Source organism: Colletes latitarsis, chromosome 10 (assembly GCF_051014445.1).
Source record: "Colletes latitarsis isolate SP2378_abdomen chromosome 10, iyColLati1, whole genome shotgun sequence".
NCBI classification, from domain to species: domain Eukaryota; kingdom Metazoa; phylum Arthropoda; class Insecta; order Hymenoptera; family Colletidae; genus Colletes; species Colletes latitarsis.
Window position 1 is genome coordinate 3,988,380 of NC_135143.1, and position 19,545 is coordinate 4,007,924.

Below are 19,545 nucleotides of genomic sequence, written 5' to 3' on the forward strand. Positions count from 1 at the left end.
AATGAATTTATTGCAGAGCGAACGCAGCGTGTTTTGGAAAGACTGGTCGAGGTGTGAAAGAAGAATGTTTGGAACAGATCACTTGAGATTGTGTAAATGGAAAGCGCATGGCCACCCAGAGCTCGAGGTGACCGTGACCAAATGAGTTTTTCAAATGGCTGATGACTGAGTCTAGGATGAACGAAATAAAGCGATAGAAAAAATGAAAAAGACAGCAAAAAAAATGAATTCGAAGAAGCATATAAACTTCAGAAAGAGCGTAGAGAGCTTGTTTAGCGAGTAGAGAGTGTCGTTTAGTGAGAGTGGTGAGAGAGTTTTTTGTGAGTTTTTGTGAGTTTTGTGAGTTTTGTGAGAGAGTTTACCGTGTGAGTTAAGGTTACGTTTTTATTATATAATAAATGTTATTGTTATAAAAAATCCTCCAAATAATTTATTCGTACCTCGATTCCCATCTACGAGGAATTTATTGAAAATAATTCCTACACTATTTCTGTTATACCGTTCTTATCCTTTAGCTACTTTAGATAGTCATTACAGAATTTGTAAAAGATTGAACATTTGTTGTACAACTTTTTGCTAATATTTAGACATTAGTACCACGATTTTATAAAATGTTTTATGAAAATGTTACATTTTATAAGTGGAACAGCCAAACTGTCTGAACGGAAAGTGTTAATGGGCGTGTTTAAGTTCTTGGTCCTAAAAATTAGATGAATTTTTTATTTCAAGTATTGTACGAATATCTTTCAATTAACTGAAAAATTAAATCCATTTAATAATAAACAGCAGTAAAATAATGCGTCGCATATTTTTACATGAATTTTTGGACACTGGTGACTTATTTCTCGAGAATTTTAATGCGAAATAAACTACTATTTGCATAAGCAAAATAGAATGTACCATTTATACTCAATAAAATACTCTATTTTCACGTATTAAAATGTAAGCAAACAATAACACTTAGAATTTTTTATTACCATTTAAAGTGACAATTGATTACAAAAGTGTCGATAAATGGAACATTTTCTTTACTTATAACTTACGAAAATATTGAAAGCAGTGTCTAGGAAAAATGTTATGAAATCAGTTTCTCAGTAAAGAGAATTTTCTTGTTTTAGAAACAACGATAATAATTTAATTTCTGGAAGTAATTATGAGAAATGTGTTCACTACTCACCAATCTTGATTGGTCGCGATGCTCCATGACTTTCAGGTAGAATTATCGATAATCCGATAACGATGAATAAAACGATAGATAATCTCCGATCCATATTAAAACCCAAAGAGTAACCTAAAGAAAAATATCAGCTGATTAATACCAGAGATTATGTCATTTTCAGTTAATAAAAATTCATTATTATATCATACAGTATATTTTTATTCTTATATATGGCCTATTTTTATTGTGAGTTTGTAGTCGCCATAGTGGAATCAAAATATGAAGATGTGGCGTGACTTCCCATGCTCACCACCAGAGGGGTCGCGCTCTCACAAGCGCACACCTGACTCCTCTGTTGTTATATTCTATACAATCCTCGACCAACTTCCCAATAGCCAGTCGTTTGAGGCAGGGCTTGCTAGAAACCCGCAGCGAAGCAGCGCCACAAAGACATTAAACCATAATTTTTAATATTTTGACCTTTCATAGGTGCTAGTCAGATTGTAATATGTGTTTTACTTTGTATATTCTTCTTGTTAGGAATTTGGCCAGCTTTATGAAACGGTTGCTTGTAAACACCACTATTTTTGAGAATAGCCAACTTCAATTCACTTGTTAATAGTTACAGCTAAGTGAAGAGTCAGGGCCCTAAAGAATAATTAAAAATTTGAAGCCAAATTAGGAACTCGTACCAGGACTCTGCTTCGTCGTCCTCAATAGCGATTGACGTGTCATAAGCCTTTCAACTAGTCGCGCGATCGATTGACATTTTGGTACCTGTTCATGGTCTCAGGCCGACTGTTGGGAAATTTTCACAAACGACTGCCAAACAACAACTGTGCATTCAAAATTGCTGAAATTTTCACAGGCATTTGTCAAAGCATATACCATTGTACTACCAGAATGCTTTTGACAAGAAACGCCACCTTCATGTCGAGGCTCATAACTTTTCAGACGACTCTCGTAGTGTGCGAAAGTGGAGCGTGAGGAGTTCCTGGTGCTCTCAATGCGCGGTCTGATAACACTAATTTCGAGTCGTAAATACGTTATTGCCGAGTTATTTTTGAAACAAAGAATGTATTAAAATTAAAAATAAAAAGTAGAGGATTTGCGGTGAACTTGTCGATGAGGTACATTCTTACGCATTTCAGTAATCTTGAATTATGTTATTAAGGGCATACCATTAACACTAGATTGCCTAAGGATTTTGACTGCTTTTCAATTTCAATTAGAAAAACAATTATGTATATAATGACACAGTGTCTTAGAATTTTGTGACTTTTTATACAACATATAAATGCGTTTATTAATAATTGTAGTTGCTTCCCCCTTCCTTCATTTCCGATGTATATATATGTGTTATACCTATATTGCCCAAAAGCAGTCATTTTGACTACTTGGGAAATTTTAAATAATCAAATGACTTTTATTATTGAATTGAGTAAATTTCTTATATGACCAGATCGGCTCTGCATTGGAATAACAGTTTATATTTTTTTTTTATTACCGTCACATGATAACATACAAGTTCATGATGTATTGTCGTTCCCCTTCAACGCGCTATAACGTAGTTCAGGGGGGAAGGAGTATCACTGACTGCTTGATGCCACAGCCCAGCATACTGTAACTATTATATATATATATCAATTGTGAAAATTGATAAAAGTAATAAAAAAATGTTACCGGACTCTAATCAATTTTATAACAAAACAAAATTTGGAGTTGATACGACGGATCAAATTGCCAGAAAATATACAGTAAAATCTAGTTCTCGTAGATGGCCCCCCCCAAATATTTTTCAATATTTTAGATTTGGCTGCTATAAATGCTTGGATCCTTTACAAAGAAACGACAGGAATACAAATACAACGAAAACAGTTCTTGTTTCAATTAGCAGAACAGCTTTCCACCAATTACAGAGTTGCAAGACAGAAAAATTGATCAGAACATGAAGACCCACAAAGATCAACTGCAACATCATCAAATACAGCATATTCTAACAAACGAAAAATTTGTCAAGTACGACTTTGCCACAATAACAAAACAAATAATATATGTGAAAAATGTCAAAAGTATGTTTGCGGAAGATGTACACATAAAAAGATTTCCACTTTCATTTGCTTAAAATGTACAAACAATAATGCATAAATTATTTTTTTTTCCAAATGAAGTAAATTTTTTTTATTTTTAATACTTACTAATAACTTGTTGTATGACTGTAAATAATATAAAAAATATTAAAAATTAATTTTAAACCAATTTCTTTACATATTAGTTATTCTTTCACAATGCAGTCATTTTGACTGCTTTTGGGCAATATAGGTATATACTAAGTTTCAGTCTTTCTAGTGTCGATGACATACATATTTCAAGCCCGTTCAAATCTCTGAGAATGTATATCTCAACGACAAGTTGCAAATTTTTTCTAGAAATCTGTTAGACAACTATATAATTTCATTAATAAATTTTTAATTACACCCGTTAGTCGATTGATAACTCCAATTAAATGAATCGATTAGTGCCCAATTCTGGATCGTATATCTTTCATTCCGTTAAAAAACAAAAGAAATCCTGTAATTTCATTTCCTGTCTCACTTTCTCCTGTGTTCATTTCTATAGCCTGTTGGTAATGCCGCGAGTGATACGAAAATGGTTATGGGCTCTCTGGAGGCCCAGAAAAATGGGCCGAAAAAATACATTTGATGTAAATTGATCTCGTATATCTGATTTGTGGTTATACATTGCAGTTCGATAAAATCATTGACAACAGATGTAACAACAGACGTTTGATGTAACAACAGTAAACGTTTTATAGGACCGCGAGCGATAAATGCGTGTTTCGCAGATAACTGAGCAGAGTTGGCATGAAAGTTATGGCTAAAGTTGTTCCAGTCTCGGCAATAGAATCGCTTTTGCCGCGAAAGGATCCACACGGTGAAGTACCATGTCATGAACAATCGAAAATTCTGCGATGGGAATTGATATTCAACATTCATCCTTACAACGAACGTTTCGGTGCTTAATGTTACACAGTTTACTATTCCCCGGTGCGCAACGAGCACAGAATCAATAGCGATTCTTATTTTAACTGTCTGCGGTGTCTACACAGCATAGTGGATTTTAAAGATAAAACTGAAAAGCTGTGAGCGTTTTTGCAAACACGCACGCAGAGATTTCGAGACATTTTCGCTTGTTTCTGTTTTCTTTGTTGATTGATTTATGGCCAGGAACTGTGTTTCCTTGAGCAACAAAAAGTTCCATATACTCCGACCGACTGTTTTCATTTTTACTGTGCAATATTTGCTCTGTCATTGGTTGCTGAAATCACTTGGGTGTACATACTTTAATGTCGTATGGTCGAACTGTCGACACGAAAAACTAAAAATATGATTTTCTAATAACACGTATCAAAAATATGTATTTTTTGTAAATAAATATAGAGTGGTTTACTTTCGGAAGTTTATATATGTATAACGTAAATGTGATAACGAAATACAAATTAGATTTAGAATAATAAAAATTGAAAGTCAATGGAACACACGAGACTCCAATATTCGGAAATGAGAAATCTTTTTTGACGGTCATATTGGTGAAATAAAATCAGGCTACATATTGTTACAAAATTTGATACAAATACTTGCATTGAATAAAGACTAGACTTTACTGGACACTTTTATAGTGAAAATTTTTGTAAAGCTAGCTAAAAATAGTTTAGACATCATCAGTAATTGAAACTATTATTAATTATTTCTTCACTTCGAACTGTATTATTTAAATGAAAGTATAACATACTATTCAAATAGAATTATGCATAACTATTTAAGTAATGACCTAACGAGAAACGAACGATCACGACTGTTTCATTGAACGTGACAAACTGAAAACGATGGGAGAACGTCTGCCTATTGTACTGGAATTACGACGATATCTATCATAGTTTTTTTCCAATTAATATAAAGCGCTGAAATTTGTTATCCATTTATCATTTTGTTATATATTCTAATACCATAGTTGAGTAACTTCATACTCCAATTTTTATCTATAAAAAGAACTATTAATTTTATTAATATATAAATATTTGCACATATTCGCCAATAGCCAGCAGATGTGTATGATAAATGAATTATTTGAATAGTATTTTTGACAGTAAATTTTCAATTATACCTCTTATTTAAATTCTGAATTCTGTAAATTTTGTAGTTTTTTAAATCGTTTCTCCCTTTTTCAACAGCGCTAATTATTCGTACGATTGTCTAAATTGAAATTAACTAATTTACTGAAATTTTCCACTGATTAAATATTTGGATTCATTTTAAGCCGCACGGAAATATCAATATTAGGTAAATCTCTCCAACGTTTCTGTGTTAGTATTACATAATTGGCTGGTCTTTAAAAACAAACCAATTAAGTAGAACAACAATACATACATTGAAATTTGTATAGTGTCAATTAAGGAAATAATTAATTAGAATTTACAATACTTATTAAATTAATAAATTTATTAAAGAAGCTTATTATATTAATATTAATTTTATTATTAAATACTTAATTCTTTAATTTAGTTACTTAATTTAATACTTAAGGAGCCTTTCTATTTTGTGCGATTAAAAAAATCTTTTTTTTTTAATTAAACGGCAATTCTTTAACAATAAAGAAAAAAATGATATAAGTAAATATTATACAGTTTGATAAGAACTATTCGAATAACAAAAACAGAAGAAAAATAATAACACTTACAAATTAAAAACGAATTTATTGTGCTTAAAAAGGACAATTCAGACCCTGAACAAAATAATTAAAAGAACAAAAATTAAGTAAATATCTCCATTGGTTTCTGAGAAAACAGCTTGTGAAACTTTACTTGGGCCATATTAGAAATAGAAAATATAATTGTAAAATAAAATACAATTGATAACTACCAATTGTATATATATATGTTCAAAAAGAGAATATTTTAAATTGTATATTTGCAAAGAAACTATCATGGTTAAGGAAAACAGTATATAAAAATAAGTAATAATTACGGAAGATTAGGTAGTCCAGAAAAATTAGAACGCAATCAAAAATGCTTAATTAATAATTAATTGGAATGGAAAAACCTATAATTGTGAAACATATATTTTTTATGAGTATGTAATCAGTTGGGTGGAAATGTGGTTTATAAACCAAAAGATGTACAAAAGAAATTATTTAAAGTAGTAGAATATACAGAGTGTTCGGCCACCCCTGGGAAAAATTTTAATGGGGGATTCTAGAGGCCAAAATAAGACGAAAACCAAGAATATCAATTTCTTGACTGAGGCTTTGTTAAAAAGTTATTAACAATTAGATTAAAAGATTTCAAATCGTTCTGGAAAAATTATTTTCGGTTGCGGAGGTCAATTATAATCATTTTTGGCGAATACACATAGTCCCGAAATCCTACCCATTTTCGAGAAAAAAATTCAGATAGGTGTTGAAATTTTTTGGCGTAAAAAAATTTTTGAAATCATTCTAAAAAAATTATTTTCGGTTGCAGGAGTCGATTACAATTACTTTTGGTCATTATACATTCCCCCGAAATCCTACGCGTTTTCGAGAAAAAAATTTCTTACCGAAAATATAATTCGATGCCTAATTTTGACGAAAAAAAAAATTTTCAAATCATTCTGGAAAAATTATTTTCGGTTGCGAGGCTCAATTACAATCATTTTTGGTGAATAGATGTACTTCCGAAATCCTACCCAGTTCCTAGAAAAAAATTCGAAAATGTGTGAAATTTTTCGACGGAAAAAAAAATTTCAAATCATTCTGGAAAAATTATTTTCGGTTGCGGGGGTCAATTATAATAATTTTTGGTGAGTAGACCTATCCCTGAAATTCTACCTAGTTCCTAGAAAAAAATTCAATACGGTTGAAACTTTAAACATTAATAACTTTTTAACGTAGCCTTCATCAACAAATTAGTATTCTTGATTTTCGTCTTATTTTGGCTTCTAGAATCTTCCATTAAAATTTTTCCCAGGGGTGGCCGAACACCCTGTAGATAATCTATTATATTTCTTCTTATGAATATATTATTTATGAAAGTTTATCAAAAGTGTTATTAACAAAAATTGTGCCGTTAAACTATGCTTATATTATTAGCTTTACCAAAAATTTAACTCAAAAAAAATTATACAAATACGTTAATCGAATTCTCGTTATCTTTCGTTTAATATTACATTATTTACACTGCATAATGTAACAAATATCAATTATTTATTTGGCTACATGGTGGTCGATTGCCTCATTAAATTATTTTATATATGCAACGAATAAAGAATTCGATCGATAAAAGTCAACGAAATCTGTGTAATTTTGAATTAATCACAACAATTATAACAAATATTTTCCATGTGTTTCAGAAATAGAAATTTTCTATTTCTTAGAGTGATACTTTTTTGAAAATTTGAAAACTATAGGCCTTAGATGGTCAGTTAACTGTGATTTCAATGTTCCGATTTCAGTGATCAGGTCGAACACGGGTTACACAGACAGAACTTTGTGGACAGACAGTTGGTACGTGATTTCTCGGTTCGTGGATTTTTCTGATTTCCGAATTTAAGGGGATTCGAGCACTCGTCACGTTCGCTTTGCCGATTTACTTGAGTGAAGTCAGTGTCCGTGCGATTTTACTAGTGTCAATCGTGATTCACGAAAACGCTTTGATGATCGACGAATGAAAGGAAAGGATTTCGGGCAAATACGTGATCACACGTTGTTTCCCCCTGTTTGCCCTTTACCCGTGTTTGAGACTCTTTTTAAGATAAATTGTACATTTCGATTTTCTTTAATCATTTCAGTGGTGTAAAGTTAGACTTGGATAAAATATTATTTCAAATAGTAAAGAGTTTATTTTATTTTAAATTATGCGTTTAACTATGAAAATAAAATATTTTTGTTGCAAAACGTTTTAAAATAGTTTTTATAAGCAGCATTGTGTTTAAAGAATACTGAAAGTAGAACAGCTTAATTTCTAAATATTCTATTTATTTTTATTTGACATCGAGTTGAATAACTTGGTTTCGTTGTTTATACGATTTTTCACAGTATGCAAATGATTGGCCGAACGGTTGGCCGAATACCCTGTATTTGGCTTCCTTATTTTGGCCATTAAAAAGTAAAATTGACAGAGAATCTTTTTGCTAACAATATCTTTCGTATACATTTTCTTGTACTTTTTAAATAGAAGCATGCATTTGTGTAAGATAACTCGATTCATTATTTTGCACGCATTGTTAAGGAACCTTAACATCGCGAGGTTTACGATGCGGACGTGACTTCTCTGCTATTTTTGAAGATTAAAATTTGGAAATATTTACATTTAGCAATTTACATTATGGTCATTAAAGCAATCTCCAAATTTCACTCGGGACTTTGAATTCTTAATAGGGGCCACAGAGGTTAGATTAAGGGTAAAATAAGGATTTAGAGTTAGATTGATTTGATTGAGCTTGCACCTTATAGATAGTCTCCGCAAGAATACTATATTTGTGAATAATATAACAGCAAGAGGTTCATTTTGTCAGGAAGCAACTAGCTTCCACCATTAATTGGTGTCCCACATTCACTTTACAGTGCACTCGCATTACACTTTATTACACGTAACATTTTACGAGAAACTTTATATATAATGTTTGTATTTAATAACTCAATTGTCGTGTTGAAATTCATCCTACAACATCGTGACTAATGAGAAACAATGCAAGTTATTGAAGACATTTCATTCGGTTCACGATAGATAATGTTTCTAACGTTTTTGCTTTCCAGAGTTTGTTTATTAACAGTGTTAGTTCGAATTGATTTGAAATATACAGTGTGTCCGGCGACCTCTGGGAAAAATTTTAATGGGAGATTCTAGAGATCAAAATAAGACGAATATCAAAAATATCAATTCCTTGATTGAGGCTTCATTAAAAAGTTATTAACGTTTTAAGTTCCGCTCCTACTTAATTTTTTTCTAGAAAGTGGGTAGGATTTCGGGGGTGGCTTTATTCACCAAAAATTATTGTAATTGACCTCCGCAATCGAAAATAATTTTTCCAGAATGATTAGAAATTTTTGTTTTTCGTCGAAAAATTTAGACACCTGTCGATTTTTCATAAAAATTTGTTTTTCATTTTTAATAAATTTGTTTGACGTTGTACAGAAAAGTTGTCTAAAACTTTTTTGTAGGTACCCATGGGCTCTGCTTCTGAAAAAATTTTCAATGAGATACCTTTACTATTGTAGGAATTATGGCCGTTTGAAAATTGAACCAGTTTTATGGGGGTTTTGTCACTTTACGGGGTCAAGGAACAACTTTTTCAATATTGTTAGAATTTCTACATATTCTTCACCAAAATACGCGTTGATTGCATTTCGAAACATTAAAATCGTCCAATACGTTCAGAAGTTATGATGTTTTAAAGATTCGCATGTCGGGGTACATTTATGACCATACATTATATTTTCGTTTGGGAATTTTTTTCTCGAAAGTGCGTAGGATTTCGGGGGTTGACTACTCACAAAAAAATGATTGTAATTGATCCTCGTAACAGAAAATAATTTTTTTAGAACGATTTGAAACAAATGAAATTTCAGGGGAATCATTCATTCATGATCAGACATTATATTTTCGGTAACGAATTTTTTTCTCGAAACTGGGTAGGATTTCGGTAGCATGTGTATTCACCAAAAATGATTGTAATTAACCCCCGCAATCAAATATAATTTTTTCAGAATGATTTGAAATTGTTTAACTTAATTTTTTAACAACTTTTTAATGAAGTCTCAGTCAAGAAATTTGACATTCTTGATTTTCGTCTTATTTTGACCTCTAGAATTTCCCATTAAAATTTTTCCCAGAGGTGGCCGGACACCCTGTATAGTACGTTTTATTAATAGCCTTACTAATCCAAGTTTAATAAGTTTTCAAATTACATTTATCTTTGGATATGTTGTAGTCCTTAACGATTTTTAAACGTATCTCAAAGGATTTTTCATAATTTTGTAAATTGTTGAAGTTACAGACGTGTAAAGTAGAGTGCTACTTTTTTTCAAAAAATTAGAGCTGCTGGACTAACAAATGGATGAGAATGCGCTTTTGGCTGCTTGTAAGGAAGAAATTAGAGTATTAGATAAAAATTGTACCGACTAAAAAAAATTGTTTTTCACCATTCTTTTTACAATTGTTTGAAACGAATACCCTGCTTGTATACCGGGGGAATGTTTAAAAATCTGAAAAAATGATAAAATAGCCCCATTTGTATTCTTGATGGGCATGTTTTTAGAAACGCGCATAATTTAAAATTGGCCCTATGAAAATTAATTTCATCGAACGTTTGTTATTTAACAAGAAAGTTTCACATTAATTCCGGACGATTTTAAAATTTTTTTTATTTTAATTGATGACGTAGAAGGTAAAATTAAGAATAATTGTTCGAATACGATTACTTTGCAATTACAAAATATAACGAGAACCATGATAATGGGAGGAAGGAAATATTTAGATTGTAATATTGGAACGTATGGGCATGTTCTGAAACGAAGTAATTTCCTGACATAAAATACGAACTATCTCATAAAGCATTCAGTTTTCAATGGTCATATTGTAACACATTTATATGCAGAACGACGAGGGAAATATCTTTGTACGCAGAAAGGGCTATAATTCCATTTAAAAGTTAGGTGCAAGTGCAAATTACGCTTGTGTTGTCACACCAAAAGAACAGAAATTACGCCATCAAAAGATAACCCCATTGCGGAATTCAAATTTTTGTGACATTGCATTGAATAAAATCACAGCCTGCTCTTTCTTTCAGAATTACGCTGTATATTTCGCATAGAATACGATTAAATACGCTCGGATACATTTAAGAAGTTCCATATTATATTTATACAATTTTATATATTTCGCTCGTGATTTCAATAGAAATTGTGAAACTCTTTACTTTTCGACTGAAATTATGTTGTTGATTCTGCTCGTGATAATCCTTCACTTTCAATGCACCATATGTGTTAAAATAAATTACATTTGCACGCATACATTTAAGAAGTTCCATACTATGTTTATATTATTATACAGGGTGTTCGGTCACCCCTGGGAAAAATTTTAATGGGGGATTCTAGAGGCCAAAATAAGATGAAAATCAAGAATACCAATATGTTGATGGAGGCTTCGTTAAAAAGTTATTAACAATTAAATTAAAAGATTTCAAAGTCCTTTCAAAGATTTTAAGTCCTCCCATATGTTCGCGTCGAATTTTGTACCACAACTTAAAGCAATATTTTAAACATCTAATGGAATTTTATGAAAAAAGGAAACTTCTCGTTCGACAACTTCCCCCCCCCCCCCCCTTCCTTTGTCAAAGTCATTGTATCATCGCTACAAAACTTTTTTCATTTTTTATTAAAATGTAGTTCAACGGTTTTCATTAAAACATTGACATTTTCAAATTGTTTACCCACTAATAAGCCTAGGGATTGTATTTTATTTCTTATAAGGTTCGGTTTTATTGTATGCTGATAAAAATATTCATGCAATGTTCGAGCATAATCAAGAAAATTTCGTTCTGTAAACCTTGGTGGATTCCAAACTTCGAGCATTGACACAATATCTGTTTGTTTCAAATTTCTATGAATTGTTGATGTTAGTATGTTTAAAGTTTCAGAAATCTCTGAACTGACCTATTAAATTACTAATTTTATCCATGTCAGTTTCAGAATATCGAACGGTACGAACTTATGGGACGACCTAATATTTCACCAGTGTTTTTAATACAAATTGTGAAACTGTTTACCTTTCGACTGAAAATTATGTCGTTGATTCTGTTCGTGATAATCCCTCACTTTGAATACAACATATGTGCACAAAAACGAAGAAAACAGTTTCAAGTACATCTTAGGAAATGTTTCGGTATATAAAAATAAGTTAAACGGTTATTGATACAGACAGGTCACGAAAATGACTTTGGTACACTTCGAACAAGATCCTGATAGGCTCAGCCAAGACTGACTCTGACTTGAAACAGTGGTTGTGACTCAAGTTAGGATGCGGGCGAGGAACGGGAAACATTCTTGTATCCGATTGGTTGTGGGGCGGATCTACGTTAAGTGGAGCAAGGTAGTAGGGTATTTCTTGGGAAGGATCATCAGTTGGAATATCTGGGAAAACATAAGTAATTAAGGAAGGTTCAGCGTAGCGTCAAGGCTATCAGCCTCTATGCTTTAGCACTTAATAGCTTAATTGGATTACGCTAACGTTATTATCCTTTAGATCCTTTAAACTTTCAAGTGATCAGCCAGTTTTACACTACTCAAGATAATTAGAGGCTTATCTGTGTAAATTTCTTACTGAATACGGCAACGAATATTAACTATAGTAGCAACATTCTTTTTGCTCAAAATTATAAAAATTTTTCCTACAAAATATATTTTAAATTCTTAAAATGTTATTGCATAGATACCGATTAGGAAACATAGAAGTATAACTTACAGATAAACAAAATAAGTGTAGAATTAGAAGTAATTCCGAATGAAAATCATTGGAAGATTGTTAGCACAGGAGGAAATATTTTTTTAAATTAAATTGCCAAGAAATGGAAGAGCAAAGAAACAGAAAGAAAAGGTGTTAGAAATACTCATTACTTACACCTTCTATAACTTCAAGAAAATGTAAATAAAAGGAAATTCTGAGTAAATTTTCTGAAGTAATTTCAGTTGTGTTGTAATGTTAAAGCACAAAATTAAATATCTCCTAAATTCTCTTATTAACATTATACATTTTATACACAGAATGACTCAAAGAATCGATTTATATAAAAAGAATCAGTAAGTTCTAATCGAAGAAAATTGCACTTTACAACGGTACTGTTGCATCTGTGAAAACATATTTTATAGTAGTATGATAAACTGTGTTAACCAGTGCAAAATTATCTTCTAAACGAAACCGAATAAGGATAATTACAATGTGAAATAATTATTACGCAGTCCTTGCCATGTTGAAATAATTTCATATTTTCTGGTTAGACTTAAAAACAGATGATACATATTCTTAATAAATGCAACATTTAAGTACCATTGCAGTGTATTCTGGCCATAAGTTGTTCGATATACGACTAATTTACTAATGAAATTCGCTATTAAAGGAATGAAACATTGTATATATCCTTTAGGGATTAATTTTTTCGAGCGGGATGTCGTGTCGCGTGAAACTATTACGTGAGATGGGTTGGAAACTGTTCTGAAAAATTTGTACGTTTCAGCGATGCATTGTTGTAATTTTATAATATTTCATATTATTTCAGGTATCAATAAACTACACACGTCCTTCAAGGGTTAGAAAATTCATTAGATAGCATCGAAACTTGTTAAACTAATTGTGTTTACAGAAATAACTACCAACAAATTTTCATTTCTCCCATCGAGCATTAAAATTCTCAAAATTTGCACCTATAATTTATTCAGATTTTGTATTGTACATGTATATACTAACTAATATTGGCCTTAATACTTTAAAATTTTATTGTTCCATCTGTTCTGTAAGAAACAAGTTAGCCTTCGAATTCTAAGTGTATAGTCTGTACATTTTCTAAATAATTTCGAGACGTTTGGTAGAATTTAAATATCCCAATGTATTTGTCAGAATATTTCAGACATACAAAATTTGTTTGCAAAAATTAAAAAATTAATTTATTATTGATCCATGACATCCTGAATTTTCCAAAGATGTTATCGTGTTGCATCGTTGATGAATTTGTTTAATTACAATTTTAGTGTTTAAAGAAAAAGAATAATCCAAATAATATAGAAAGGAATCCTTCTTAAAGAATCCTTAAAGTAACGTATAATAAGATAAAATACAACGTGTGTCAGAATTCTATCAAATATTTTGGGAATAATAAATTCAGTAAACTTTCTGTTAATTTTCTAAACAATTCTTCGAAGAACGATAAAAAGGACTCTTCCGTAAGTTTCCCCATACGAACTTTTTAGAGGTCACTATCGCTCTTAGACTTCTAACACGAAATCGTAGAGGTTTTACATCGCCCTACTTCAGTCCATGTACAAGTCGTAATAATACAAAACTTTTAAATGTCCCGGGAGACAATTGCTGCTCTCGAATCGTCGACGTTGTCAATAACAAAGAAGTCGATTGTAAACAAAGCCGTAAAATGGTTTAATAAAACGGAGACGATCATTAAACTGCTTTGTTACGAGTCAGATCTTTGTGACGTGGTTCAGTTCGCGAACGACACATACGGAACTTGTAGAGAAGATACTGAATTTTTGGAATTCCGATGTTCGAAAATACTTTTTCCGTAACCGAAGTGATATAAATTACGTCGACTTTCGTTCGCTATAAATCCGAAACGGGATATAAATAAGGGGCTAACGCTGTGAAACGTGGTTACCCCTAAATCGAATGAAACCGGTTGGAAATAACGTGTTATACGAAAGTTCGATCGTTTTGAGTCTGAGGTCTTAAGGGGTAAGACCACTGTAAAAACCTGAAATAAAGCGTTCCTTTGCGATTTTTTTTGGATGGATGCAAAAATAAGAGGATAATAATATTGAAGAATGTTATTAACTATGTCGTTAAGTGTTTAAAAAAAAATATTTATTCAAAAGTAGTGCAAAATGACGACGCTGGAGCCATCCTTGCGAGGCGTGTTGAATTTGAGGAGTTCTGACGCAATTTTGTGTCTGGAAAAAAACAAAAAATTTTCTCTTAATCTACGTGAGTATAGCTAGGGAAATACGTAGGGGATCTTCGATAAGTTAATTTTAACATTATTTATTGACAAATTATTGCTCCATTTTTTCTACAAAATTGAACTTTTCCCTTCAAACGCTCGCCAATCGCACAAAAATTAATGTTTAAAAAATCCCCTACGTATTTCTTTAGCTATACTCATGTAGATTAAGAGAAAATTTGTCGTTTTTTTTCAGATATTTTGCGTCAGTTACACTGCATGCCGCAGAGCGCCTCAAATTCAACATATTTTTGAATAAATATTTTTTTTTAAACACTTAACGACATGGTTAATAACATTCTTGAATATTATTATCTTCTTACTTTTCCATCTATTAAAAAAAAAACGCTTTATTTCAGGTTTTTACAGTGGTCTTATCCCTTAACGAACACAATAAGCCATAAGATGATGGAGGTTCGTCGCCAAATGGAGTCGAAACTTTTTGGAAATTCCGTCGAAAAGAGTAGCCTCGAGAAGAAATTTTCGATTCCTGACGAGAAGTGGAAAGTTGGCCGCGACACTGTTCGCAACAGTTTCGAACGTCTGCCGTTCTATTCGGAAGACCCTTTCTGGCGTGAAACAAAATGGCAAATTACGATATGAAGGGAACTGAAAAGTTCACACGGTCGATTATTGGAATTTAGCGGGAAACACGTTCCGAACACTCGTCAAAAGTTGAATGAAGCGACTGTGTCGGAATTTTTATTTTCCTCGCTGAACTTTGAGTTTTACGCGAGAAGGAAGCAATGTATTTCGAAACGTATTGAACAGTCGTTTCGATTGCAATGGCGGCGCGAGTACCTTCGCCCAATCGAAGTTTCGTTTCCCGAGAAAACGACTAATATTGAGTCATAAATAATTTCCAGCATCCAAGTTTCACTAACGTAACAGCGCTTATAAATGGCACGGAGTCACAAGGTGACGCTTCGTTCTGTTCCATATGATGATAAATTGAGGTTAGGTTTAGAAACAGTACCTTGGCTGCACGTTATATTTTATCCTAATAGTGTTCGCTTCTTAGCTTCAGGAACATGAATGTGTGATAAATAAGTATCTAATTATTTAATGTATACATTTATTATTTTGACATAAAGACCGAAAGTAAGTTGTTTTAAAATTTTATATGACAAAAATCATTAACGAAAAAGTTGCTCGTTGTTTAAATTGAAGATAATAGCCATACAACCTAAAACAAAATCAAAATACTACATAATTAAAAAAATATCAAATCTTTAAACTTTGTGGTACCGCGACAATAATTATTTATGATACATTTTTTCCGTCGCGTTCGACCAATTAAATTTTTTGTTTCACATTGCGATTTACGTTTTATTATTGCCATCGATAGAACTTTTAGTACAGATTACTGATAATTAATATTAATAACGTAGAACTAATCATAGTAGATAAAAATACAGTAAAATGGATAACATTTTTGGCATTTATAATCGTTATTTGCAACTGTTGGATGCAAGGAGCAGGAGGATAGCTAGAAGTGTTTGTATTTATGATTATTTTACAGCATAATTTATTTTATTCTGTACATGTAGCTTCTGTGCAAGCTCGCTAACGACTGAACTTTACCTCTGTGTATGTTTGTTGTTTCTTTGATATGAGTGTTCTAGTCCAAATTGTTCGACGGTGTAGTTGTTTCCTTTCTACAGTATTTTATAATAGGTCTGTGCGTGTTTGTATGTATGCTTTTGTATGTCTGTGTATATTTGTGCCTTTGATATGAATAATTAAAGTGATCATAAACATTTAAATCGACAAAATAATTGTAATCTCATAACTTTTTGTTATTTTGTTTATGGTTTTGGCATAAGGGTGATGATATTTATAATATCGTATATTTATGCAACGAAGACGATTCACCAATAAAAAAGTAAAAATCAAAAACGTATTTGAATATTGACGGATAAATAGTTATTGCAATTTCAATCGCGATTTCCAGTTTTCGAAACAGGTGCGTGTTAACGCTTTGCTTTTGGGCCTCAGGAGATGGCGCTGGGTACGTTTCAAAAATTAATATAGAGTTTTTTAAGTTATGTAGACTGATATACTGTTTTGAGTAATGAGTATCGTATATTATGCAATTATATCTCGTTATGCCTTTTAAGTTTAATAAACAATTTAGATCGTGTTTAAATCGTTAAGTTTCTTTTTCTTAACCTAAATACAGTCCTCTGCAACCGCATTATTTATGACAATGATGATGCATATTGCGAAAACTGGAAGATTTGCATGATTCGTACTTCGCGAAGCAAACAGGAAGCTAAATGAACGATTCGAAATAAAAGTTAACGTCTAAGTTTTCAGCGAAATATACGTCAGTCGAACGCCGATCCCGGAGCATTAACTTTTTTTGTCTCGTCCAACGGAACAGCCGACGTTTATTTAACAGAAAAGTTGGCCGTCCCCGAGTTTCCTATACTTTGGAGAAAAATACCGGGAGGTTTGATTCGGTCTCGAGAAAGAAGGTCAAGATGAAGGAACACCGACAGGCGTTGCAACGGCGCGCGATTTTTATCGGATACAGAACACCCTCGGTCACCCTTTGGTTCGTTGAAAATCTGTGTCAACCTTCATTAAAGGCGGTGTTCTCCGGGGAGGGTACGGAAACAGTAATGATCCGCGACCGGCGAAATTCATTCAATTGACTCTTTCAACGACCCGCGAGTTTTTTCCTTCGTTGGCTCGTCGCGACGCCTCGGGCCATATTAAACACGTCAATGAACGTACGGAAGAGTGTTTTCCTACTTTAACGTAATTATCGTGGATACCAATGAGTAATATTTATGAGTAAAAAATATAAGCATGCACGATTCACTGCTGATAATCTACTGCGATTGAAATTTATCGAATACTTTCATTATATTTTCGATTTAATTAGAATGTAATTGCTAACTAAATATCTGGAAACCTATTTGACATAATGCATATTAAATCTATAATAAAATATAAAAAGTCAGTTAAATGGAAATTAATTTACGAATTAATTAGAAATTGTATTTATTATTTGTACAACTTTGAAAAGATCCATTTAGTTCTTGACAATTTTTATCTTATTTAATTCATAACTATAATTTATATAGAATCTTTACTGGTTGCTCATCATTTGTAAAAATAGCTTGATGTCATTCTAATTAAACAGTATATTGATATTCTTAAGATTCTTACTAAATTTACTCAATTGTAACCATCGTGTTTTAATTTTTTTATGAAAATTACAAAAAAATTGTACTAATTGTAAGTATCATAATAGGTATCATGTCAAAGTGAACATTGGGCAATTTCCTGTTAACTTGTTCATATCTTTATATTATACAATTTGTTAATAAATTGTTGTGTTTACAAATAGATGTTTTTCTATTTGCTAAATAATCGGCTTCACGAATTTTCTTGGAGCCAACAACATGAGTGTTTCTTTTGATCTGAAAGAGGGTGTTCCTCTTTAAGTAGAAAGCAATCTTCAGGAATAAAAGTGGTATACATTTCCCTAGAAAAACATGTATTTTATGCAGAATTCTTCGTAGCAGCAAGAATTGCAGATTTCGATAAGTTAAAAGTTACCTGGGCTTGAAGTTTTAAATGGTTAGTTGAAAAATGTTAAAAATTCATTTCCATTTTCCACAGGTTTTTAATTTTGAGTGAAATAGAACGTCGATTAAAAGAAAATTAATCTCTGGAAGAAACAGTCCAAATCCATGTAACATAGTCAGTTTCAAATTAATACATCATCGATATGATTGCCTTCTGGGACATACTATGCTTAATCTTCAAACGGTCGTGCCAAGTGTCAGTATTTAAAAAAAAAAGCAAAGCTGACATTAATATCCACTTGAATATTAAGAGTTGTGCAAGTCTTATAATGCATATTTGTAAACTGAATATTTATGAGTAGAAAATATAAGCACGCTCGACTCACAGCTGGTAATCTACTGCGATTGAAATTTATCGAATACTTTCATTATATTTTTGATTTAATCAAAATGTAATTGCTAACTAAATATTTGGAAACCTACTTGACGTAATGCATATTAAATCTATAATAAATAGAAAATTTATTTAAAATTAAATATTATTTGAACAATTTTATCTATAATAATTTTAATAATTGTTGTGTTTCCAGCATCAGTAAAATTGTTATGCTATTAAAAAATTAAAAAACATATTGAAAATAATATGCATTAGAAAAATAATTAAACGTCCGTAAACTGTAAAATTAGACTTGATCAAAAATGTGACTTAATATCGATTAGTTTTAATATTTTGTATACCGAACTCTTGTGTTAATAAGATCCTCATGACATACTTTCTACAAGTTTTTTACGTTGTTTAACAGTCTGATTTTTTACCTACGCGAACATGCTTGTCAGAGTCAGAGAATGAACTTTAGCAAATTTTTATCTTTATATTAAAATACATGTAAAACGTTTTTTGAAATACTGAAATAAAGTGCACTGTTTAAGGAACCATTAATTCAATTAACGATGATGACACATCAAACATTTAGAGAAATACTGCTGAACGTTCAATGATTTTTAATGGCTCACTAATGTAAATAATGCATATTAACGCGGCCAGTGTTAATAAATGTAAACAGACTTCAAATATTATATACGCGAT

At 31.6% G+C, this 19,545-nt stretch overlaps 1 protein-coding gene across 2 annotated transcripts in view; it reads right to left on the minus strand.

Moving 5' to 3' along the window:
* Positions 1-19,545, minus strand: part of LOC143346552 (glutamate receptor ionotropic, kainate 2) — a 216,424-nt gene that overhangs the window by 163,903 nt on the left and 32,976 nt on the right. For both annotated transcript variants that reach the window (XM_076774731.1, XM_076774732.1), the window contains exon 2: positions 1,178-1,291. In XM_076774731.1, the coding sequence (XP_076630846.1) occupies positions 1,178-1,271 (94 nt within the window). In that variant the 5' untranslated portion in view covers positions 1,272-1,291. The remainder of the gene's footprint in view (positions 1-1,177; positions 1,292-19,545) is intronic.